General features: G+C 43.9%; 1 protein-coding gene across 1 annotated transcript in view; it reads right to left on the minus strand.

Moving 5' to 3' along the window:
* LOC124619637 overlaps window positions 1-27,533 on the minus strand; it is a 382,561-nt gene that overhangs the window by 83,539 nt on the left and 271,489 nt on the right. The window contains exons 7-8 of the mRNA XM_047146152.1: window positions 25,034-25,153; window positions 9,267-9,460 (exon numbers count right to left, since the gene is read on the minus strand). Of these exons, the coding sequence (XP_047002108.1) occupies window positions 9,267-9,460; window positions 25,034-25,153 (314 nt within the window). The remainder of the gene's footprint in view (window positions 1-9,266; window positions 9,461-25,033; window positions 25,154-27,533) is intronic.

A 27,533-nucleotide genomic window follows, 5' to 3' on the forward strand; every position in this document is an offset into this window, starting at 1 on the left:
CACGAGGCACGAGCACTACCGGCGAGTAACTGCCGCCGCGCGGCCGACGTCCAGCAGTTGGTAAACAGCAGCAAACTTCTCATTCGACGGTGACCACCAATCATGGTACGTAACACAAGAGCCAATAGACAACAGAGGTCACGTTCTCCCTCCACCGCAATAACCTATCAAAATAAAGTTCCCTCTCCTTCTTCCTTAAGTAACCAATGAAACTAACTACATTGTAAAATTATGACGCAAGGGCATGCGCAGTGAACACTAACAACAAAATACAAAGGATACTGCATAGCTAGAACGCACCATTAGACCCAGAAGAAGGCCGCTGCAATCGTGGCCGAAACGTTGCTTTTTCTCCAGCAGCAGTAGTTTTTACATTATGGTGCGGTACCATACCCAGAAAACTTTTATGTCGAGGTTTCAGCACCTTTGTGCCATCGTCAGTTGCTCAGTTACATAAAATGTGAACATGTTTTCAGCAATAATTATCCTAAGGAAATTAGGCCTAAAGCAGGTTTTATCTGTTGTTGTTATCACCTTCAGTTTTCTACATTGTAGGGCTGTGTAGGACCCTCTGTAGATTACTGTATAATGATAGCTTGTCAACCGCAACTAATCAATGTTACTGTGAATTCGGTTGGTGAGTTAACTTATTTTATCCATAAACGCAATTTTAGTATGCAAAAAGTATGTCGCGACCGTACATTGTGATTATTTACGGTTAGTTTCGAAACATCTTTTCTCATCTGCATTCTCATGTGTTGCTCGCACAAACACAATACATACTCTGCGGAACTTCACTCGCAAGTAGCACTTTTTCACTTTTCAAAACACGTTCTTAATGTTGCTTCTCTGTCTCGAGACCCTGTTGACGTTTACTTGTTCTCATATCAGTTTGCTGCCAAATGTGAACTTTCTTTATCTTCTCTCTCCTTCTGACCGCGCACGTGCGTGTGCGTTCGCGTTTATCTGTGTCGTCTTTTCTGTACAGCTCCTTCATCGTGTTAAGTATCGTGCCGTGGCATTGTATAGGGCAACCGTTTATAATCTGTTTTTCTTTTGCTAATGTCTTCTGTATGCGGAAGTTTTCTTCTATTTTAAGTTTACGGTGCAGGCTGTGGGTGGATTTTAGTAATTTTAAACATGTTTCTACTTTAATAGGGTCATGACTGTGCGCTATTAACTCGTCAGTAAATGTGCAATGGGAGCTTTTACTGTTTAGGCATTGAGGTGTTCTGAAAATCTTGTTTTAAAGTTCCTGCATCTTTTCACGATGCGTACTGACTGGCAGCAGTTGCTTATAAGTTCCTATATATGCCCAGTGTGTTGATTTATCTGTGAATATTTCCTGTGTTCTAAGGTTGTTTTGTTTTTTTCTGTTGTGTATTCTATTTGAAGTCCTTGTTTCTTTAAAATGTTGCCTATTCTGTGAGCTATTTTATTATTTTGGATAATACAGGGTGTTCCAAAAGACCATTATCTTAAAATTCAAAACTTCACAGAATAATGTAGGGAGAGTAGGCAGAGAGGTAAAAATTAACACACTTGCTTGAAATGGCATGCAGTTTTACTGAAACGAAAGAAGTGCACAAAAGACCAACAGATGGCGCTTCATACGACACGGATGCAATTATTAGCATAACAACTTATTCTTCATAGCAAATGGTTTTCATATGGCGCCAATGACGCATTGCTGTCCAGTGCCATCAGTTAGCCAGTTTTTACACTCGTTTTTGGTTTCAATAAAACCGCATGTCATTTCAGATATATGTGTCACTTTTTACCTTTCTGCCTACATTATTCCGCCACTTAAGGCATTTTCAAATGTTAACTGATGTTTGGATCACGGTGTTTTATTTTGTTTTGTGTGGGTTCTTCCTCCGTTGTGCCTTGTGTTCAGTCATCGTCTGCGTGTCGCAGTGGTTACAGATTGAAACCAAACAGTTTTACCTTGTTTAATGCGGAAGTTGACTTGTAGTAATGATTGCGACACAGAAATTGAATTTTTCTGAACTGAGCAAACACAGGCAAGAAATAACTTACAGACAGGGGAGAGTACCAGAATCTTGAGCAACACCAGTCATCTCCACGTCTGAAAAGGCAAAGGCAATAGTGAATTACAGTTCAGGGACAAGAAAAAAAAGCTCTGAGGCATGCTGATATCACTGTGGTTCTGCCAGAGACGACAAAAAACCCGAAGATCAGTTGAGCGGAACGGGAGTCTTCAGAAAACTTTATAGGACGAACATAAAAAAAACAAAACAAAGGCAGTGGAATGATGCTGAGGAAATGAGGTTAGGAAATGAGACACTAAAAGTAGTTGATGAGTTCTGTTACTTGGAAAGCAAAATAAATGACGATGACGGAAGTAGCCAGTAGCAAGAAAAAAGCTTCTAAAACGAAAAATTTGGTAACATCGAATATAAAATGTAAGTGGTACATGGTATTTGTCTAGAATGTAGCCTTGCATAGAAGTGAAGCGAGGATGATTAACAGCTCAGATAAGAAAAAAATAGAAGTTTTTGAAATGTATTGTTACAAAGGTTCTGAAGATTTGATAGGTTAACTAACCCATGCTAATATTATGAATGTGGAAGTAACTCTGTCACGCTTTCACGACTAAACTACCAAACAGATTTTGATCAAATTAAGTATGGTGGTAGCTTGTTTGCTGAGAAAGAACATATGCTTCTTTGGAATGTGTGTGGTAAAAATATTAATTGATTTGAATAATATAACGCGAAATATGGAACAACAATTACTCTTGAAAAAAGTGTTTACTCTTTGACTTTTGAACTTTGTCAGTATGTGAAAATGCTGTTATTATTTGATATATTCTACATAATACGATTTAATTTTTATACAATCCTAAACGTGTTTAATCCGTACTTACATACTAACAGCAGTCACAAGCCTGTCGTATTATAATTGTTGAGCATCACGTGTCTGTTATAGCTTCTGAGCTGCTTGAAGGTTCATAATGACGGCGTCATTTACGTGAAGAGAGAGATGTCACGCCTTTACATGTAGAATGGGAGAGGCTTTTAGAGAGGGCACGTTTGATTTTTATATGCGAGAGCAGCTGCGGGCAACAGGCTGACGACATGTGAGGGCAGCTGACATTATTGCACATACAAGTATTATAAATTTCCCGCTACACCGAACTACAAATTACACTACTGGCCATTAAAATTGCTACACCAAGAAGAAATGCAGATGATAAACGGGTATTCATTGGACAAATATATTATACTAGAACTGACATGTGATTACATTTTCACGCAATTTGGGTGCATAGATCCTGAGAAATCAGTACCCAGAACAACCACCTCTGGCCGTAATAACGACCGTGATACGCCTGGGCATTGAGTCAAAGAGAGCTTGGATGGCGTGTACATGTACAGCTGCCCATGCAGCTTCAACACGATACCACAGTTCATCAAGAGTAGTGACTGGCATATTGTGACAAGCCAGTTGCTCGGCCACCATTGACCAGACGTTTTCAATTGGCGAGAGATCTGGAGAATGTGCTGGCCAGGGCAGCAGTCTAACATTTTCTGTATCCAGATAGACCCGTACAGGACCTGCAACATGCGGTGGTGCATTACCCTGCTGAAGTGTAGGGTTTCGCAGGGATCGAATGAAGGGTAAAGCCACGGGTCGTAACACGTCTGAAATGTATCGTCCACTGTTCAAAGTGCCGTCAATGCGAACAAGAGGTGACCGAGACGTGAATCCAATTGCACCCTATACCATAACGCCGGGTGATACGCCAGTATGGCGATGACGAATACACGCTTCCAATGTGCGTTCACCGCGATGTCGCCAAACACGGATGCGACCATCGTGATGCTGTAACAGAACCTGGATTCATCCGAAAAAATGACGTTTTGCCATTCTTGCACCCAGGTTCGTCGTTGAGTACACCATCGCAGGCGCTCCTGTCTGTGATGCAGCGTCAAGGGTAACCGCAGCCATGGTCTCCGAGCTGATAGTCCATGCTGCTGCAAACGTCGTCGAACTGTTCGTGCAGATGGTTGTTATCTTGCAAACGTCCCCATCTGTTGACTCAGGGGTCGAGACGTGGCTGCACGATCCGTTACAGCCATGCGGATAAGATGCCTGTCATCTCGATTGCTAGTGATACGAGGCCGTTGGGATCCAGCACGGCGTTCCGTATTACCCTCCTGAACGCACCGATTCCATATTCTGCTAACAGTCATTGGATCTCGACCAACGCGAGCAGCGATGTCTCGATACCATAAACCGCAATCGCGATAGGCTACAATCCGACCTTTATCAAAACCGTAAACGTGATGGCACGCATTTCTCCTCCTTACACGAGGCATCACAACAACGTTTCACCAGGCAACGCCGGTGAACTGCTGTTTGTGTATGAGAAATCGGTTGGAAACTTTCCTCATGTCAGCACGTTTTAGGTGTCGCAACGGGCCGAACCTTGTGTGAATGCTCTGAAAAGCCAATCATTTGCATACCACAGCATCTTCTACCTGTCGGTTAAATTTCGCGTTTGTAGCACGTCATCTTCGTGATGTAGCAATTTTAATGGACAGTAGTGTATTATTTTTCATCAGTTTAAGCTATATAATAATTTTAGAAACTCCACATTTTATTTTAGTACCACACCATCATTCGTCGTAACAAAAGTACTGATTTGCATCAACAGCTGGTGTTGTGGTTGGCACTGCTGACCATCAATCAAAGGGTCCTGGGTTTGATTCCTGGGCAGGTTGGGTTTGATACAATGGTGTCTGGGAGTGTGTATTGTCCCCACCACAACTACTTCATCTTTGATCTGCAAGTAAAGTGCCAACAAATAAAAAGCCTTGCACAAAGCAGCCGAACACTCTGAATGGGTATCTCCTGACCAATGAAGCCACGCCCCCATTTCATTTCATTGTACTGATTTGTGGTCACAGCCACAGGTAATAGGTAGAATACAATGCTTATACAATCCTAAACGTGTTTATCCATACTTCCATTCAGGAGCACGATGGCTCACACCCACGTCCGGCCATCATGATTTAGATTTTCCTTGATTTCCCGGAATCTCTCCAGGCAAATGCCGGAATGGTTTCCGTGAAAGGGCACGGTCGACTTCCCTCCCTGTCGTTCCCTAATCTGAGTTTGTGCTCCTTGTCTAATGAGCTTGTTGCTGACGGGACGTTAAACACTAATCTCCTCCTCCTCCTCCTCCTCCACAACTCTGTCAGTTACGTTTCACCACTAAACCGCTGAACTGGTTACGATGAAATTTGATATGGTGGTAGGTTGAGTCCTAAGGAAGAAGATAGGCTACATTATAAAGTATAAATCAATTAAAATAAAATCGATACGTAAGAGGGTGAATTAATGAATGGAACATCCTCTTTTATATCAGTGAACATAAACCACGTAACAAAATTATTAAATTTGTTGCCTAATATGTTGTTTGTTGTTGTGGTCTTCAGTCTTTAGTCCAGTGACTGGTTTGATGCAGCTCTCTATGCTACTCTATCCTGTGCAAGCTTCTTCATCTCCCAGTACCTACCGCAACCTACATCCTTGTGTATCTGCTAAGTGTATTCATCGCTTGGTCTCCCTCTACGATTTTTACCCTCCATGCTGCCCTCCAATACTAAATTGGTGATCCCTTGATGCCTCACAACATGTCCTAAAAGCCGATCTCTTCTTCTAGTCAAGTTGTGCCATAAATTTATCTTCTCCCCAATTCTATTCAGTACCTCCTCATTTAGATGGGTAGGTCACATAATTAATGAGGAAGTATTGAATAGGATTGGGGAGAAGAGAAGTTTGTGACACAACTTGACCAGAAGAAGGGATCGGTTGGTAGGACATGTTCTGAGGCATCAAGGGATCACCAATTTAGTATTGGAGGGCAGCGTGGAGGGTAAAAATCGTAGAGGTAGACCAAGAGGTGAATACACTAAGCAGATTCAGAAGGATGTAGGTTGCAGTAGGTACTGGGAGATGAAGAAGCTTGCACAGGATAGAGTAGCATGGAGAGCTGCATCAAACCTGTCTCAGGACTGAAGGCCACAACAACAACAACCTTCTCATTAGTTATGCGATCTACCCATCTAATCTTCAGCATTCTTCTGTAGCATCACATTCCGAAAGCTTCTATTCTCTTCTTGTCTAAACTATTTATCGTCCACGTTTCACTTCCATACATGGCTACACTCCGTACAAATACTGTTCGCCCCCGCTAGCTGAGTGGTCAGCGAGACAGGATGTCAATCCAAAGGGCCCGGGTTCGATTCCCGTCTGGGGCGGAGATTTTCTCCGCTCAGGGACTGGGTGTTGTGTAGTCCTAATCATTATCATTTCATCCCCATCGACGCGCAAGTTGCCGAAGTGGCGTCAAATCGAAAGATTTGCACCCGGCGAACGGTCTACCCAACGGGAGGCCCTAGTTACACGACATTTTTATTTTATACAAATACTTACAGAAACGACTTCCTGACACTTAAATCTACACTCGATGTTAACAAATTTCTCATCCTCAGAAACGCTTTCCTCGCCACTGCCAGTCTACATTTTATATCCTCTCTACTTCGACCATCATTAGTTATTTTGGTCCCTACATAGCAAAACTCATCTACTACTTTCAGTGTCTCATTTCCTAATCTAATTCCCTCAGCATCACCTAATTTAGTTCTAGTACATTCCATTATCCTCGTCTTGCTTTTGTTGATGTTTATCTTATATCCTCTTTTCAAGACACTGTCCATTCCGTTCAACTGCTCTTGCAAGTCCTTTGCTGTCTCTGACAGAATTACAATGTCATCGGCAAACCTCAAAGTTTTTGTTTCTTCTCCATGGATTTTAATTCCTACTCTGAATTTATCTTTTGTTTCCTTTACTGCTAGTTCAATATACAGATTAAATAATATTGGGGAAAGGCTAGAATCCTGTCTTACTCCCTTCCCAACAACTGCTAACCTTTCATGCCCCTCGACCCTTATAACTGCCATCTGGTTTCTGTACAAATTGCAAACATCCTTTCGCTCCCTGTATTTGACCCCTGCCACCTTCAGAATTTGAAAGAGAGTATTCCAGTCAACATTGTCAAAAGCTTTCTCTAAGTCTACAAATGCTAGAAACGTAGGTTTGCCTTTACTTAATCTATCTTCTAAGATAATGAAATATTAGCGTATGGCATTGGTGGCCGGGAGACCCCTCGCGGGGCGGTTCGGCCGCCGCTCCACAAGTTCTTTAACGCCACTACGGTGACTTGCGAGTGAATGAGGATGAAATGATGATGAAAGACCCACAACAGCCAGTCATCTCGAGGCAGAGAAAATCCCTGACCTCGTGCGCGGGAAGCGAGAACGCTACCGCAAGACCACGAGCCGCGGACTTTTGTAAGGTAAGTCGTAGGATCAGTTATTGCCTCACGTATTCCAACATTTCTACGGAATCCACACTGATCTTCCCCGAGGTCGGCTTCTACCAGTTTTTCCATTCGTCTGTAAAGAATTCGTGTTAGTATTTTGCAGCCGTGACTTATTAAACTGATAATTCGGTAATTTTCACATCCGTCAACACCTGCTTTCTTTGGGATTGGAATTATTATATTCTTTTTGAAGTCCGAGAGTATTTCGCCTGTCTGATACATCTTGCTCACCAGGTGGTAGAGTTTTGTCAGAGCTGGCTCTCCCAAGGCTATCAGTATTTCTAATGATGTCTACTCCTGGGGCCTTGTTTCGACTTCGGTCTTTCAGTGCTCTGTCAAACTCTTCACGCTGTATCATATCTCCTATTTCATCTTCATCTACGCCCTGTTCCATTTCCATAATACTGTCCTCAAGTACATCGCCCTTGTAGAGACCCTCTATATACTCCTTCCACCTTTCTGCTTTCTAATATATGCGTTGTATATTGTACAGATGCCCACGCCCTACTGCATGCATTAGGGTGTTGGTTGTGGTGGTGGTGGTGGTGGTTGGGGGGGGGGGGAGGGGAGGAGAGGGGAGGGGCATGTTCACATCACAAGCTGTGCTTACCCAAACAGGAATACAAGCGAGGGCAGCTAACGTCACTGGACGTGCACTAGCTTACTTATCGTCTCTTTTTTTTTTTTTTTTTTTTTTTTTTTTTGTCGTCAAGTCTACTGACTGGTTTGATGCGGCCCGCCACGAATTCCTTTCCTGTGCTAACCTCTTCATCTCAGAGTAGCACTTGCAACCTACGTCCTCAGTTATTTGCTTGACGTATTCCAATCTCTGTCTTCCTCTACAGTTTTTGCCCTCTACAGCTCCCTCTAGTACCAAGGAAGTCATTCCCTTATGTCTTAGCAGATGTCCTATCATCCTGTCCCTTCTCCTTATCAGTGTTTTCCACATATTCCTTTCCTCTCCGATTCTGCATAGAACCTCTTCATTCCTTACCTTATCGGTCCACCTAATTTTCAACATTCGTCTACAGCACCACATCTCAAATGCTTCGATTCTCTTCTGTTCCGGTTTTCCCACAGTCCATGTTTCACTACCATACAATGCTGTACTCCAGACGTACATCCTCAGAAATGTCTTCCTCAAATTAAGGCCGATATTTGATATTAGTAGACTTCTCTTGGCCAGAAATGCCTTTTTTGCCGTAGCGAGTCTGCTTTTGATGTCCTCCTTGCTCCGTCCGTCATTGGTTATTTTACTGCCTAGGTAGCAGAATTCCTTAACTTCATTGAGTTCGTGACCATCAATCCTGATGTTAAGTTTCTCGCTGTTCTCATTTCTACTACTTCTCATTACCTTCGTCTTCCTCCGATTTACTCTCAAACCATACTGTGTACTCATTAGACTGTTCATTCCGTTCAGCAGATCATTTAATTCTTCTTCACTTTCACTCAGAATAGCAATGTCATCAGCGAATCGTATCATCGATATCCTTTCACCTTATCGTCCCACACATCATTAAAAAAGACCTACTGACAGAGCACAGAGACCAGTAACTGCTAGTGAAGATATAATGAACAGAACTGAAGAGAAAAGAAATTAATGGTACAATCTGACGAAAAGCAGGGATCGGTTATAGGAAACATCCTATGATATCAAGGAATCATCAGTTTGATAATGGAGAAAATGTGAGAGGTAAAAACCTGTAGAGGGAACCAAGGGTCAGATGTAGAACGCAGGTTCAGATGGATGTAGGTTGCAGCAGTTATGAAAAGAAGAACTTGTTTGCACAGGGCATACTTGCTTGGAATGAAAACCACTTCAACAACAATGCGCAGCGTCGTGAGATACCTCGAGGCCGGTGAGGGCAGTCAGCAGTTCCCGGAAGGCCTCCATGAGCCGCACGAAGGCGTCGCTGTCCCGGGAGTACAGCAGGAGGATGGCGGACGTAGGGGGAGCGGCTTGCGGCAGCAGACACGACGTGTCCGACGATTTCAGCTCCAGCGGGACTGTTCCTCCCAACGACAGGCTGCACAGCAGCCGTGCTGCAAAGTATGAGCATGCCGATGAGGTGACACGAGGTCTTCAGTCAGCGTACACTCTGAGAGGTTTAAGGTTTACCGTCAGCTGAAGAAATTACATAATTAAAATTTTCTTTGTTTGAGTGTACATCTTTGCAACTGACTCCCCCGCGACACAGTACCCTATCGTGCCTCTACATCGGCCAAAACAAAATGGCGTAGCTCATTGTTAAAGTGGAGACCGAGTGCGCCATTTTATTTTGGCCCCCTAGCGGTGTGATACGGAACTGTGTCACGGGTGGACCAATTGCAGACATGTACATTCAAACAAATAGAAAAATTAATTACGCAGCCTCATTTTTTCTAGCTGAATATTGAATCGTTATGGATACCCCCCGTAAACTATTGAGACAAGTGTGGGTAAAAAAATAAAGCCATAAAATTTTTATCGTGATTTAAAATACTAAATCTACATTCACAACTATATTCTGGAGGGCCAATGCAGAGAATATTTCTCACTGTAGCGTTTATCAGGGCTTTTCCCCGCTCTATTCTCGTATGGAATACGAGAAGAATGATAGTGTGAGTGCTGTCCTCCTTTGTATACATGAAATATATTCGTAGTTATGAATGTAGTTATGACAACCATTAGCTCTACGAGGTGCATTCAAGTTCTAAGGCCTCCGATTTTTTTTCTAATTAACTACTCACCCGAAATCGATGAAATCGTCCTGCAGACGTACACATTTTTCACAACGCTGACGCCATGATTCCATGGCAGCGGCGAAGGCTTCTTTAGGAGTCTCTTTTGACCACTGGAAAATCGCTGAGGTAATAGCAGCACGGCTGGTGAATGTGCGGCCACGGAGAGTGTCTTTCATTGTTGGAAAAAGCCAAAAGTCACTAGGAGCCAGGTCAGGTGAGTAGGGAGCATGAGGAATCACTTCAAAGTTCTTATCACGAAGAAACTGTTGCGTAACGTTAGCTGGATGTGCGGGTGCGTTGTCTTGGTGAAACAGCACACGCGCAGCCCTTCCCGGACGTTTTTGTTGCAGTGCAGGAAGGAATTTGTTCTTCAAAACATTTTCGTAGGATGCACCTGTTACCGTAGTGCCCTTTGGAACGCTATGGATAAGGATTACGCCCTCGCTGTCCCAGAACGTGGACACCATAATTTTTTCAGCACTGGCGGTTACCCGAAATTTTTTTGGTGGCGGTGAATCGGTGTGCTTCCATTGAGCTGACTGGCGCTTTGTTTCTGGATTGAAAAATGGCATCCACGTCTCATCCACTGTCACAACCGACGAAAAGAAAGTCCCATTCATGCTGTCGTTGCGCGTCAACATTGCTTGGCAACATGCCACACGGGCAGCCATGTGGTCGTCCGTCAGCATTCGTGGCACCCACCTGGATGACACTTTTCGCATTTTCAGGTCGTCATGCAGGACTGTGTGCACAGAACCCACAGAAATGCCAACTCTGGAGGCAATCTGTTCAACAGTCATTCGGCGATCCCCAAAACAATTCTCTCCACTTTCTCTATCATGTCGTCAGACCGGCTGGTGCGAGCCCGAGGCTGTTTCCGTTTGTTGTCACACAATGTTCTGCCTTCAATAAACTGTCGCACCCACGAACGCACTTTCGACACATCCATATCTCCATCACCACATGTCTTCTTCAACTGTCGATGAATTTCAGTTGGTTTCACACCATGCAAATTCAGAAAACGAATGATTGCACGCTGTTCAAGTATGGAAAACGTCGCCATTTTGAGTATTTAAAACAGTTCTCATTCTCGCCGCTGGCGGTGTAATTCCATCTGCCGTACGGTGCTGCCATCTATGGGACGTATTGACAATGAACGCGGCCTCATTTTAAAACAATGCGCATGTTTCTATCTCTTTCCAGTCTAGAGAAAAAAAAAGCGGAGGCCTTTGAACTTGAATGCACCTCGTGCAACATGTACTCATACATACATTATGTACATTTCCGTACAGGGGAGACATATTACTTGGAAGTCGCTTGCCCGGCGTCGGCGGATAAATACGATATTGCGGCCCCTGTGTTATTCTCAATTACGATGCAACATTCGTTCGGACATGCATGCATGCCCGAAGGAGGCGCTGCATCGCAAATCGAAATAACACGGGCACTGCAATCACGTATTCTTTGTATACGATCAATATACCCTGTTATTACTATCTAGTGTGGATCCCACACTACAGAGCATTATTCCAGTATTTCTAGTATCTCATTTGTAGACTGATTCAATTTTCTCCGTATCTTACCAATGAACAGAAGTCTTAATGCGTGCAATATCCATGACTGAGCTTGCCATCATTCCACTTCACAGCTCTATAATTTGTTAGATCTGGGAATTTGTATGAATAAATAATTTGGGTGAAGGACACGGTTAAAGCAGGCTCAAACATGGTAATTGGATGTCTCTATAGGCCCCTTGGCTCAGCAACTATTGTGGCAGAGCACCTGAAGGAAAATTTGGAAAATATTTCGAGTAGATTTCCCCACCATGTTATAGTTCTGGGTGGAGATTTTAATTTGCCAGATATAGACTGGGAGACTCAAACGTTTATAACGGGTGATAGGGACAAAGAATCCAGTGAAATCTTTTTAAGTGCATTATCTGAAAACTACCTTGAGCAGTTAAACAGAGAACCGACTCGTGGCGATAACATATTAGACCTTCTGGTGACAAACAGACCTGAACTATTTGAAACAGTTAACGCAGAACAGGGAAGCAGCGATCATAAAGCGGTTACTGCATCGATGATTTCAGCCGTAAATAGAAATATTAAAAAAGGTAGGAAGATTTTTCTGTTTAGAAAGTGACAAAAAGCAGATTTCAGAGTACTTGACGGATCAACACAAAAGTTTTGTCTCAAGTACAGATAGTGTTGAGGATCAGTGGACAAACTTCAAAACCATCGTACAATATGCATTAGATGAGTATGTGCCAAGCAAGGTCGTAAGAGATGGAAAACAGCCACCGTGGTACAACTACCGAGTTAGAAAACTGCTGCGGAAGCAAAGGGGACTTCACAGCAAACATAAACATAGCCAAGGCCCTGCAGACAAACAAAAACTACGGGAAGCGAAATGTAGTGTGAGGAGGACTATGCGAGAGGCGTTCAATGAGTTCGAAAGTAAAGTTCTGTGTACTGACTTGGCAGAAATCCTAAGAAATTTTGGTCTTATGTCAAAGCGGTAGGTGGATCAAAACAAAATGTCCAGACACTCTGTGACCAAAATGGTACTGAAACAGAGGATGACAAACTAAAGGCCGAAATACTAAATGTCTTTTTCCAAAGCTGTTTCACAGAGGAAGACTGCACTGTAGTTCCTTCTCTAGATTGTTGTACAGATGACAAAATGGTAGATACCGAAATAGACGACAGAGGGATAGAGAAACAATTAAAATCGCTCAAAAGAGGAAAGGCCGCTGGACCTGGTGGGATACCAGTTCAGTTTTACACAGAGTACGCGAAGGAACTTGCCCTCCTTCTTGCAGCGGTGTACCGTAGGTCTCTAGAAAAGCGTAGCGTCACAAAGGATTGGAAAAGGGCACAGGTCATCCCCGTTTTCAAGAAGGGACGTCGAACAGATGTGCAGAACTATAGACCTATATGTCTAACGTCGATCAGTTGTAGAATTTTGGAACACGTATTATGCTCGAGTATAATGACTTTTCTGGAAACTAGAAATCTACTCTGTAGGAAGCAGCATGGGTTTCGGAAAAGACGGTCATGTGAAACCCAGCTCGCGCTATTCGTCCACGAGACTCAGAGGGCCATAGACATGGGTTCCCAGGTAAATGCCATGTTTCTTGACTTCCGCAAGGCGTTCGATACAGTTCCCCACAGTCGTTTAATGAACAAAGTCAGAGCATATGGAATATCAGACCAATTGTGTGATTGGATTGAAGAGTTCCAAGATAACAGAACGCAGCATGTCATTCTCAATGGAGAGAAGTCTTCCGAAGTAAGAGTGATTTCAGGTGCGCCGCAGGGGAGTGTCGTAGGACCGTTGCTATTCACAATATACATAAATGACCTTGTGGATGACATCGGAAGTTCACTGAGGCTTTTTGCGGATGATGCTGTAGTACACTCCTGGAAATTGAAATAAGAACACCGTGAATTCATTGTCCCAGGAAGGGGAAACTTTATTGACACATTCCTGGGGTCAGATACATCACATGATCACACTGACAGAACCACAGGCACATAGACACAGGCAACAGAGCATGCACAATGTCGGCACTAGTACAGTGTATATCCACCTTTCGCAGCAATGCAGGCTTCTATTCTCCCATGGAGACGATCGTAGAGATGCAGGATGTAGTCCTGTGGAACGGCTTGCGATACCATTTCCACCTGGCGCCTCAGTTGGACCAGCGTTCGTGCTGGACGTGCAGACCGCGTGAGACGACGCTTCATCCAGTCCCAAACATGCTCAATGGGGGACAGATCCGGAGATCTTGCTGGCCAGGGTAGTTGACTTACACCTTCTAGAGCACGTTGGGTGGCACGGGATACATGCGGACGTGCATTGTCCTGTTGGAACAGCAAGTTCCCTTGCCGGTCTAGGAATGGTAGAACGATGGGTTCGATGACGGTTTGGATGTACCGTGCACTATTCAGTGTCCCCTCGACGATCACCAGTGGTGTACGGCCAGTGTAGGAGATCGCTCCCCACACCATGATGCCGGGTGTTGGCCCTGTGTCCCTCGGTCGTATGCAGTCCTGATTGTGGCGCTCACCTGCACGGCGCCAAACACGCATACGACCATCATTGGCACCAAGGCAGAAGCGACTCTCATCGCTGAAGACGACACGTCTCCATTCGTCCCTCCATTCACGCCTGTCGCGACACCACTGGAGGCGGGCTGCACGATGTTGGGGCGTGAGCGGAAGACGGCCTAACGGTGTGCGGGACCGTAGCCCAGCTTCATGGAGACGGTTGCGAATGGTCCTCGCCGATACCCCAGGAGCATCAGTGTCCCTAATTTGCTGGGAAGTGGCGGTGCGGTCCCCTACGGCACTGCGTAGGATCCTACGGTCTTGGCGTGCATCCGTGCGTCGCTGCGGTCCGGTCCCAGGTCGACGGGCACGTGCACCTTCCGCCGACCACTGGCGACAACATCGATGTACTGTGGAGACCTCACGCCCCACGTGTTGAGCAATTCGGCGGTACGTCCACCCGGCCTCCCGCATGCCCACTATACGCCCTCGCTCAAAGCCCGTCAACTGTACATACGGTTCACGTCCACGCTGTCGCGGCATGCTACCAGTGTCCATTCGACGGCCAACACCGCGGTTCCTGGTGTGTCCGCTGTGCCGTGCGTGTGATCATTGCTTGTACAGCCCTCTCGCAGTGTCCGGAGCAAGTATGGTGGGTCTGACACACCGGTGTCAATGTGTTCTTTTTTCCATTTCCAGGAGTGTCTATCGAGAGGTTGTAACAATGGAAAATTGTACTGAAATGCAGGAGGATCTGCAACGAATTTACGCAAGATGCAGGGAATGGCAATTGAGTCTCAATGTAGACAAGTGTAATGGGCTGCGAATACATAGAAAGAAAGATGCTTTATCATTTAGCTACAATATAACAGGTCAGCAACTGGAAGCATTTAATTCCATAAATTATCTGGGAGTAGGCATTAGGAGTGATTTAAAATGGAATGATCATATAAAGTTGATCGTCGGTAAAGCAGATGCCAGACTGAGATTCATTGGAAGAATCCTAAGGAAATGCAATCCGAAAACAAAGGAAGTAGGTTTCAGTACACTTGTTCGCCCACTGCTTGAATATTGCTCACCAGTGTGGGATCCGTAGCAGATAGGGTTAATAGAAGAGATGGAGAAGATCCAGCGGAGAGCAGCGCGCTTTGTTACAGGATCATTTAGTAATCGCGAAAGCGTTACGGAGATGATAGATAAACTCCAGTGGAAGACTCTGCAAGAGACGCTCAGTGGCTCGGTACGGGCTTTTGTTGAAGTTTCGAGAACATACCTTCACCGAGGATTCAAGCAGTATATTGCTCCCTCCTACGTATATCTCGCGAAGAGACCATGAGGATAAAATCAGAGAGATTAGAGCCCACACAGAGGCATACCGACAGTCTTTCTTTCCACGAACAATACGAGACTGGAATAAGAGGGAGAACCGATAGAGGTACTCAAAGTACCCTCCGCCACACACCGTCAGGTGACTTGCGGAGTATGGATGTAGATGTAGATGTAGAATAGGCTGATTACAATTGACTCATTGTTAATGTGGTCACGGGCTACAACCTTTTTGGTTTTTCATGAAGCGCACAATTTTACATTTATGAGTCTTTAAAGCAGGTTGCCAATATTTGCACCACTTTGAAATATTACCAGTTGCGAAGAATATTTGTGAAGCTTTTTCTCGAGTGTGTCAGTTTCTAAGAAATTAAGATCACATTCACATTCACATTCACACACACACACACACACACCACCACCACCACCACAATCACCACCAACATTCTTGGTTCCTAAAAATAGTTTATTCGCTAGATTTGTAACTTTCAATACAACCAGAAATTCGACAAAAAATCTGGTTTTTCTCGATAGATAAAAACTTTGGGGTAGACCAGAATTTGAACTCGGAGTTTGGGCTGTCGCACACATTCGCCTTATTGACTTTAAAAAATGATAATAACACAAAACTTCTCCCTGTCTGAAACAAAATAAAATTTGTTCTTCACAAGCGCCATTGAAGTATCAAGCTGCTAAAATAATGCTTTCGTCGACATATTTGAGAAGCATCGTTCCAAACGTATTAAATGCAGCCGAGGTCAGCACACTGATGCGTTTTCAAACCATTTGTGGTACGTACTTCGAAGCTGTAGAGTCAGATCGGAACATTTCGTATTCTTTCCCACAGTAATTTAATGCTAAAAAACATTAATCGGATGAAATCGTAAGTACGCTGCCGCCGACGTTTCAAAAGGTATTACGTTAAAGACATATTTGCCACCATTTTGATGTTCCAACTCACAGTGTGGTGTTCACGCATGACTGTGTTCAATCATTCACCATGGGGAAGGATGGGGTTGTTTTTACACGTGGTACAGCGATCGAAAGAAAGTAGAATCAGAATTAGTATTTCGAAGACACTGAAGCGCCAAAGAAACTGTTATAGGAATGGGTATTCAGATACAGAGATATGTACACAGGCAGAATACGGCGCTGCGGTCGGCAACGCCTATATAAGACAACAAGTGTCAGGCGGAGTTGTTAGATCGGCTACTGCTGCTACAATGGCAGGTTGTCACGATTTAAGTGACTTTTAACATGTGTTATAGTTGGAGCACGAGCGATGGGACACAGCATCTCCGAGGTAGCGTTGAAGTGGGGAATTTCCCGTATGACCGTTTCACTATTGTACCGCGAATATCAGGAATCCCGTAAAACATCAAATCTCCGTCATCGCTGCGCCCGGAAAAGATGCTGCAAGAACGGGACCAACGACGACTGAAGAGAATCGTTCAACAGGACAGAAGTGCAACCTTTCCGCAAACTGCCGCAGATTTCAATGCTGGGCCATCGACAAGTGTCAGCGTGCGAACCATTCAACGAAACATCGTTGATATTGCCTTTCGTAGACGAAGGCCCACTCGCGTACCCTTGATGTCTGCACGACACACAGCTTTACGCCTCGCCTGGAACCGTCAACATCGACATTGTTGATGACTGGAAATATGTTGCCTGGTCGGACGAGTCTCGTTTCAAATTGTATCGAGTGGATGGACGTGTACTGGTATGGACACAACCTCATGGATCCATGGACCCTGCGTGTCATCAGGGGACTGTTCCAGCTGGTGGACGCTCTATAATGGTGTGGGGCGTGTGCATTTGGAGTGATATGGGACCCCTATACGTCTAGATATGTTTCTGACAGGTGACACGTTACGTACGCATCCTGTCTGATCACCTGTATTCATTCGTGTCCATTGTGCAATCCGACGGACTTGGGCAATTCCAGCAGAACAACACGACACTCCACACGTGCAGAATTGCTGCAGAGTCGCTCCAGGAACACTCTTCTGGGTTTAAACACTTCCGCTGGTCACCAAACTCCCCAGACATGTACATTATATATCAGGGATGCTTTGCAACGTGGTGTTCAGAAGAAATCTCCACGCCCTCGTACTTTTATGGATTTATGGACAGCCCTGCAGGATTCATAGCATCCCAGTAAACATGGTGAAAAAACTGTTTACAGCTTATCGAACAGAGTAGAACAAGATCGCAAACTCAGTTATATGATGAAAGCTCCATTTCCAAAACTACGAAGAACTGTAAGGCATTATGCAGAACAGCGCAGTCGAAATTGCACTGTTGTTTCGTATGAGGTAGGTTACAATGTTGTTTATAATATTGCTACTAAAGCGTTAAACTGTTATGCTGTTATTGAGACGCAATTATCTTTCTGCGATAAACAGCTGAGAAGCTTGTTGTTACAGACCAATATGAGTCTAGCATCTGATCCTTGTCTTGCACGAGGAAGAACAACTACGTGAAAAACTGAACACCTCGATCTACCGTCAACAACACGTTAAAAGCTTTATTTTCTTACTTGATGGCCTGTGTCCAGCAATAAAATCAATAAAAATCCGAAATGTACGTTTCAAACCATATTATGTGAAAACGTGATTGGATCAAAATGTATTTTGTTCAGTGTATTGGTTCAAAACGATTTAAGTGCAATTTCAAAATCAAAATGGCGCCTTCATGCACTGGGCAATGATACCAATCACGACTAATTCTGGAATATAATCTAAGTATCTATGTCCTGCCGTCGAGAATTTTGGCTTATTTCATTTGGGCGAAGCGTTTTTTTCGCTTCCTGTAAAATTATGATCTGTACACTTAATACGATTTGAAATGGTGCTCCTCATTTTACTTCATAAAACATTTTCTACATTCTGTGTGTAATGAAATCAAAGCTATTCTTGTAAATGGGATAACAAAAAGATTAAAAGTGAATAACTAAACTGCTTCTTCATACAGATTATAGGGTTTTCTTGTCGGCTAAAACTCTTCTTGCAAACCGGAAATCAACTTGGATACAAAACTTTATGTACAGCTAAAATTCTTCTGGTCATCCAAATTTTTCCGGAGGTTAGGAGCCGACTTGTGTAACCTGCCATGCTTTTAAGCTGCCAGTAATCTTCGAAACAGCAGTCGCACGCTCGCAAGGACGTAGCCAAAGGGGGGTCTGGGGGGTCCGGATCCTCCCCCCCCCTCCCTAATCACCTAAATGAAATCACACAGACCTAGTTGCCGTGTAGATTCTCAAACAAGCAAACAAAAAAGGATAAGCGTTATCGATAGTCAACAAGGCTATCTACAGATTTAAACTGCTATACGTCGATAGCACTATTGGCTATTGCCCATCCCTGCTTTAACCGAGAGCATATACTGCACGTTGTTAGCGTTACTTGAGCTCAGCTGCTGTTTCGTTGATCAATGCAGTTCTTACTTGCAGTTCAATTTGATCTAAGAGCTGCCGTTTATTGTTTTGTGATGTGTGCTGTTGTGATAGTTTTAAATTGCGGGTAAATTTGTAACAATAGAGAAGAGGAATTTGGTTCGTCCACTAACATTATGGTACGTTAAAAATATGTACGCACTACTATAATAGCCTAATTACCTATCTATACCAGTTTAATGTTAGCACTGGAGTCGTTATTTGGAGACTGGTATAACTTTGGGGTTGCACTGTTTCAGTATTTTACAAGGCAGCACAGTGGTAAACATCATTACAAATAAGATTAAATTCAAATCAGTGTATAAAGAAACACATGGATTTTCCTGTGTCGCTCAAAAATCGCTTTGATCAGCAAAAATATAGCTGAAATGGCAAATGGTAGCAAACATTTGCTCAGAAGTCCATCATTAGTAGCCCAAATGGTAAAATATCGCACAATCTGTCCACCGTAAAGGTACTCACTCATAAAAATCAGTTCCGATACGGAACGATGGGGAAGGGTTTGTGGAGAGCGGCAAAGACAGCACATTCTACAGGTCGTTCGTTTCTGAGCGATATTTTCAGTGGTCTGCTTGAATTCGTTAAAAAAATGTTGAAATGTGTGTGAAATCTTATGGGACCTAACTGCTAAGGTCATCAGTCCCTAAGCTTACACTCTAGTTAACCTAAATTATCCTAAGGACAAACACACACACCCATGCCCGAGGGAGGACTCGAACCTCCGCCAGGACCAGCCGCACAGTCCATGACTGCAGCGCCAAAGACCGCTCGGCTAATCCAGTGCTGCGCTTGAATTCATCCGAGATGACTGTGCATTGCATCCTACCCCTCCTCTCCCCCTCGCTCTCCACCAAACCTTTTCGTCCAAAACAATATCTACTTGCGCTCTTGTAATACTACAATATCTGAAACAAGGAATTCCACACACAGTTAAATCTGAAAATATGCATGCATTCTTGCACAAATCACCAAACATGAACAGTTAAAGGAAAAATATGCTATATCAGAATTTCATCCGTTGTTGAGACGAATTTTATTTTTTTTAAAAGCAATGTATATCAATCAGTTACTCCATTTCCTCCACCGACTGGGGTAGCTGTGCACGTTGAGCCGCTGAGCTAGCAATCACTGGAGTTGGGAGGCGGGGTGGTCAAATCCATCTGCCGGCAAATCTGAAAATGGTTTTATGTGGTTTCCCCTTTTAATTTGGGGCAAATGGCGGGATTGGTCCCTTGCTATAGGCCATAGCCAATTCCTTCCGAATTCCTTTATTTCCTGACGGATTCCAATTCCCTTCAAGAAGCAGCCTCTCTGCTTAAATGTAAAGAGCCGAACCTCACATCGGAGACTCCCGGCACTAAAATCCATACGACAAATAAACAATAATCCAAATTTTCCTCATTTAGACTCACGTGCTTATCTGCCGGGACATTCTTTAATGCAGAAAATGATCTTTCTACATTGCAAGAAGTGACCAACGCACACTTAAATCCGGAAATTTGGGAAAGTGTAAGGTTGAATAATTCCAGATCCGTTGCATTTTCGCCACCAAAATTTGCTTTAGCTTCTTTGTCGAACAGCGATCTCTTTATTCCTACAGCCCTATCGGTAAATTCGCGCTCGCCCGTTCCTGATTACTTCCTCGGCTCAAATCCAGACTGGAGGAAGGAAAGTGTAGAATGACTTTGGAGGGTGAAGAAAGATTGAATCACAACCGCTTCTAAGTGATTTGCCTAAATACAGCACTCCTAAGTAACGAGATTATATCTCTGCTTGATCAAAACTCCGAGATCATTGCCGAATAAAATGGTTTATTGTTATTTACTGAAATTTTCAGAATAAATGAAAAACATGAGCCTTTTCAGGGTCCTCTTTAACGAATCAGACCGGTCCTCTGACAAAGTCCTGGCTAAGCCGCTGACGCTAGAAAACAGTTTTGAAACCGTTTCGTTTCGAACCGAGCTAGGTGGCATAGTGGTAAAACAGTGGACATGAATTTGGGAGAACGGTGGTTCATATACGCGTCTTACCATCCAGATTTAGGTTTCCTGTGAGTTCCTTCAATTGATTAAGGTGAAAGTCAGGTTAGTTTGATAGGGCACCGCCGGATTCCTTCCCCAATTGGGTCCTGTGTTCCGTCTCTAATAACCCCGTCATTGACGGGACGTTCAGCATACTCTTCCGTCCTTCCTTTTTCATCTTTTGGGAAAAAAAAATCGAGTTTCGACAACTGACGTCGCCATCATCGGTTGCAGCAACGTTGCTTACAAGGAAAAATCACAAACTTGAGCTCGTAGTTTAAAGGGGAAAAAGCAATTGCAAGATATTAGCCCCAATACACTATCACAGCACAGTCCTACATTAATGTTTTAAGCACGTTGCTTCCCATTGTTGAAGAGCAATTCGCAGATGGCGATTGCATCTTTCAACACGATCAAGCACCTGTTCATAACACACGGCCTGTGACGGAGTGGTTACACGACAATAACATCCCTGTAATGGACTGACCTGTACAGAGTCCTGACATGAATCCTATAGAACACCTTTGGGATGTTTTGGAACGCCGACTTCGTGCCAGGCCTCACCGACCCACATTGATACCTCTCCTCAGCGCAGCACTCCGTAAAGAATGGACTGTCATTCCCCAAGAAACCTTTCAGCACCTGATTAAGTGTATGCCTGCGAGAGTGGAAGCTGTCATCAAGGATAAGGGTGGGCCAACACCATATCGAATTCCAGCATTTCCGATGGAGGGCGCCACGAACTTGTAAGACATTTTCAGCCAGGTGTCGGGATACTTTTAATCTCTCTCTCTCTCACATACCCATTATATATATATATATATATATATATATATATATATATATATATATATATATATACAAAAAGGTACGCCCTAACTTTCAGGAAACATTCCTCACACACAAATAAAGAAAAGATATTATGTGGACATGTGTCCGGAAACGCTTAATTTCCATGTTAGAGCTCACGTTAGTTTCGTCAGTATGTACTGTACTTCCTCGATTCACCGCTAGTTGCCCCAATTGAAGGAAGGTAATGCTGACTTCGGTGCAATCACGTCATCAACACATATTTTCTTTCTTTGTGTGTGAGGAATGTTTCCTGAAAGTTTGGCCGTACCTTTTTGTAACACCATATATATATATATATATATATATATATATATATATATATATATAATCAGAGTAAATAACCGCAACGATTGCCTTATACAAATGATAATAAACATTCAGTTTGTATGTTCAGCCTTATTAAAACAGACATACACAAACTTGTTTCTACGTGTTTCTGTTGCTGTTATGTGTGTCTGAACTGATGTTTGTTTTGCTATGATTAGATGTCCGTATATAATTTTCATTTATTTATTTACTTTTTTAATTAATTTTTTCTAGTGTGTGTGTGTGTGTGTGTGTGTGTGTGTGAGAGAGAGAGAGAGAGAGAGAGAGAGAGAGAAGACTACTTGCTTCAATATGGCTGCATGTACAAAGGGGATGTTTCTTATGATTCCTTTTATTAAGTTTAGTAGATAGTCCGTATTGACGCGCGTGTGGCAATTTATGACACGTTTGCTCTCAGCGATGGCTTTCTGGATACGATAGTTTTCCTATATTTGTATAACGCATTCGTTGTGGTTGTTTATTTTATTTTCATATGTTGTTCCATGTTTGTAGGATGCTGGTTGTGGTATTCTAAGTGCTCTTCAAATGTGGAATGGTTTGTTTCCTACTTCCAGTCTCTAATGCGTTTTTCGTATGGCATTTCAAAATTCCTGCATGTCATGCCTATTTATACTGCATCATAAGTTTGGCATTCAAATTTGTATATTTCTCCAGAAAGAAATTTTCACTCTGGAGCGGAGCGTGCGCTGATATGAAACTTCCTGGCAGATTAAAAATGTGTACTTGACCAAGACTGGAGCTCTGGAACTTAGTCTTTCGCCTTTTTTTATATTCCCGATTTCTGGAATTTGTCCCTCTTGATCGCTGGTTGGCTTAAGTTTGTTTGAAGGGTTTGCACAGTTTTATACGCTATTTGGACACTTTGTTTCTTTAGTCTGTATGCCCCCATGTGAGTTAATTTATGTGTACAAGTCATACAGTAGTGTACCAAGTGTATGATGCCATTGTGAACATGTTTTGTGTGTATTTGTGGGTTTGCGGCTTGTCTTGTGAGTTTTCCTGCATTTTGGATGTGTTGTGTTTGTTTCGTATTTGTGATATCCTAAATCTAAAGTAAATAGTATACACAAGAATGTGTGTGTGGAGTCATGATGCGTTACAAACCAGAAAGGCGAGCCGTGTATGGCACTAAAACAGTGTTGCATTCAGTAGTGTTCACGCGGTCCCAGAGCAATAATTATCAACATATCACAAATTGCCTCACAACACGCTTATTCGACCAATTCTTGAGTATTCATCAGTCTGGGACTGTTACCAAGTAAGATTAATGGAAGTAGAGAGCATCCAACGCAAAGTGGCGAATTTGATCACGATATCGTTTAGCAAGGGAGGGAGCATTACAGAGATTCTCAATAAACTCCAGTGATAACCGCTACAAGAGGGGCGTTATACTGTTGAAATTCTGAGAGCGTACATTCCAAGAATAATCAGACACCGTACTACACTACTGGCCATTAAAATTGCTGCACCACAAAGATGACGTGCTACAGACGCGAAATTTAACCGACAGGAGGAAGATGCTTTGATATGCAAATGATTAGCTTTTCAGAGCATTCACACAAGGTTGGCGCCGGTGGCGAAACCTACAACGTGCTGACATGAGGAAAGTTTCCAACCGATTTCTCATACACAAACAGCAGTTGACCGGCGTTTCCTGGTGAAACGTCGTTGTGATGCCTCGTGTAGGGTAGTACGGAACGCCGTGCTGGATCCCAACGGCCTCGTATCACTAGCAGTAGAGATGACAGGCATCTTATCCGCACGGCTGTAACGGATCGTCCAGCCACGTCTCGATCCCTGAATCAACAGATGGGGACGTTTGCAAGACAACAACCATTTGCACGAACAGTTCGATGACGTTTGCAGCAGCATGGACTATCAGCTCGGAGACCATGGCTGCGGTTACCCTTGACGCTGCATCACAGACAGGAGCACCTGCGATGGTGTACTCAACGACGAACCTGGGTGCACGAATGGCAAAACGTCATTTTTTTCGGATGAATCCGGGTTCTGTTTACAGCATCATGATGGTCGCATCCGTGTTTGGCGACATCGCGGTGAACGCACATTGGAAGCGTGTATTCGTCATCGCCATACTGGCGTATCACCCGACGTGATGGTATGGGGTGCCTTTGGTTACACGTCTCGGTCACCTCTTGTTCGCATTGACGGCACTTTGAACAGTGGACGTTACATTTCAGATGTGTTACGACCCGTGGCTCTACCCTTCATTCGATCCCTGCGAAACCCTACACTTCAGCAGGATAATGCACGACCGCATGTTGCAGGTCCTGCACGGGCCTTTCTGGATACAGAAAATGTTCTACTGCTGCCCTGGCGACACATTCTCCAGATCTCTCGCCAATTGAAAACGTCTGGTCAATGGTGGCCGAGGAACTGGCTCGTCACAATATGCCAGTCATTACTCTTGATGAACTGTGGTATCGTGTTGAAGCCGTAAGGGTAGCTAGCTGTACCTGTACACGCCATCCAAGCTGTTTGACTCAATGCCCAGGCGTATCAAGGCCGTTATTACGGCCAGAGGTGGTTGTTCTGGGTACTGATTTCTAAGGATCTATGCACCCAAACTGCGTGAAAATGTAATCACATGTTAGTTCTAGTATAATATATTTGTCCAATGAATACCCGTTTACCATCTGCATTTCTTCTTGGTGTAGCAATTTTAATGGCCAGTAGCGTATCTCCGCCACACAAACAGTAAGGTGCCTTGGGGAGCGTAGGTGTAGATGTAGCCAAAACCGTGCAGGTTTCCGTTTCACACAAAACATTGGACACATGGATCACAGTGGTCTGCTCTCGAGAACCCTGTGGCAACAGGACCAGGTGGGCTTACTTTTGATGCAGTAGCCAGCCATTACGAGTATCGTAGTGATGGCCAGTGATGTGCAGAGAACGATCAGTGCAATGGGCTGTCTCCTGTCCGGCACCGGCACTGGAGGGGAGTCCCCGTCCTCTGTGAACAAACATCGCAACAATATGGTTAACGTTAGGAGGTAACTTGAAAATTACGAAAGTATAAAAAAATTGTTTGTGATTATGATGTTTTGAAGTAAACTTTGAGCGAATATAAAGCTATTTTAGACCGGATATTCATTTAAATGTCCAAAAAACAGTTCAAATGCCAGTCTGCTGAGGGACACATGACTACATGTAGATCTGTGACTTCTCTTCTTTGAACTCATAAGGCTAGGGCCTTTTTTGTGGCTTTGACCTTTCAGCTACTGGCTAAATTGTTTGTTGTGTAACAGGTGTACTGCAGGGTAAGAGTGGGTGAGTGGTTCTCTGCTAGAGGAGGGCAGGCTAAGAAGGCTGCCATTCAGCTGATAGAATGCTTTATTGATGGACATGAACATGCATAGTTCAGCGTATCTGAAACAGACTACAGACAATGGGAGGTGGTCCTTGGCTCCCAGCACACCGCTATGGGTGTACTGATACAGGTGTTCCCCATGAGTGGTAATGGTCGCCTGGGTACCACCGCATGCGGGCGGACGGCGGCTGACGACTGCTGTGTGGCGGTGCGGCAGCGAGAGAACGTCGCCGTGCCCGGGTCGGACACTCACGCAGCGGTCGTTGGTTTGCAGCCCAGTGGAGCCACTGTCAAAGATGTGGCGACGACTGTCACATACTATGCATGATTGGACGGTCACTTGTCAACTTGCTGACGGGCTGCTACTGAACATTTACATCCTGTTTTCCCATGCTGACAGTTGCGATTCTATGAGACAAATCTCTTCTACTGCAAGCTCTTTGCTTTCCATATTTTGAGTCTTTGTAATGTGCACCAAAACAAAGAAAAATTTCCAGTACACATGGACTCTAAAGTGCATATCTTAACAAAAGAAATGGTTCAAATGGCTCTCAGCACTATGGGACTTAACTTCTGAGGTCATTAGTACCCTAAAACTTAGAACTACTTAAACCTAACCAACCTAAAGACATAGCACATATCCATGCCCGAGGCAGGATTCGAACCTGCGACCGTAGCGGTCGCGCGGTTCCAGACTGTAGCACCTAGGTCCGCTCGGCCACTCCGGGCGGCATATCTTAACACCTATCAATTTTCCATCTTCGCTAAGGTGAAACACATCTCTTCTACTGAGCAAGTTTTCACAGCCTTTAAGCTATGTGTCGACAAAAGCTGGGCAGACTGTCGTTCGACTGTTAGAACCTGCGTGCACTTCATCGACGGAACCACACTACACAAAAGATCCTTCGAACAATATTAACGTTAGCTTTATTTACGACAGCCACAGGAGACGGCAACGAATACACGGCTTGTTCGCTCATTCCGAACTTGTAGTTGAAAATCACGTAACAAGCAGGGATCAAAAACATCAGTGTTATCTCGTAACTACGCACGAACTAAACTTGCTAGCATCGAAGATACAAAAACATAACTCACGTATTTAAAACACAGTGCCTCTGGTGGTTGGCGCGCGAAATGTTTGACGGCGCGCTATCCAAACACACACAGACGACACGCGCGATGCAACAGTAGGTAACTGCACGATGTCGCCACATCAGCCCCCATGGTGGAAGCAGACCGCTATTCGAAACAGCGGGTTGGAAAGTGGATGCGACGACTGTGGCGAAACAAGCCTTGTTTCATTTGTATCATTATAGAGGTACAGGTGCGAGCGAGTGTGCCGGGAGTTGCCCCAGCTCACTGCCACTAGCGCCACGTCATCACAACGGTCCTGCGCGTAGCATACAAAGTATTGCGCCATAATCTAAGGATGAAATTAAAAATTAGTGTAGCTTTTCCAAACTTTGTCAACATATGCTTCAGTATCTTAATGTTAAAACTGTTCGCTCTCAGAGTGAACAGATGAATGTATGTTCCTAAATACATCGCTTTAATTAAAAACCAAGTGGCGCTAAACAATAAAGCTAGAAAGCCAAAAATTGTTCCAGATTGTGCAAATGTATGTCAAAATCAACTGTTACAAGTTTCAACTTGATGGGAGCAATATTTTGGTCAAAATTGGCGTTTTTACGAAAAATTGAAGGCACTAAATATAACACTTTGAATGATGAAAAGTGGTATGAAGCGTCAGTTTGATATAAAAACCTGAACTATGTGACCACATTAAGTTACCTCTAATAGTTTTCAAGTAATCTACTGACAACTAGATTTGGAGCAAAATTGTCCCTATTAGCAGTAGATTAAGTTCAAAAACGGTTCAAATGGCTCTGGGCACTATGGGACTTAACCTCTGAGGTCATCAGTCCCCCTGGACTTAGAACTACTTAAACCTAACTAACCTAAGGACATCACACACATCCATGCCCGAGGCAGGATTCGAACCTGCGACCGTAGCGGTCGCGCG

Source organism: Schistocerca americana, chromosome 6 (genome assembly GCF_021461395.2).
Source record: "Schistocerca americana isolate TAMUIC-IGC-003095 chromosome 6, iqSchAmer2.1, whole genome shotgun sequence".
NCBI classification, from domain to species: domain Eukaryota; kingdom Metazoa; phylum Arthropoda; class Insecta; order Orthoptera; family Acrididae; genus Schistocerca; species Schistocerca americana.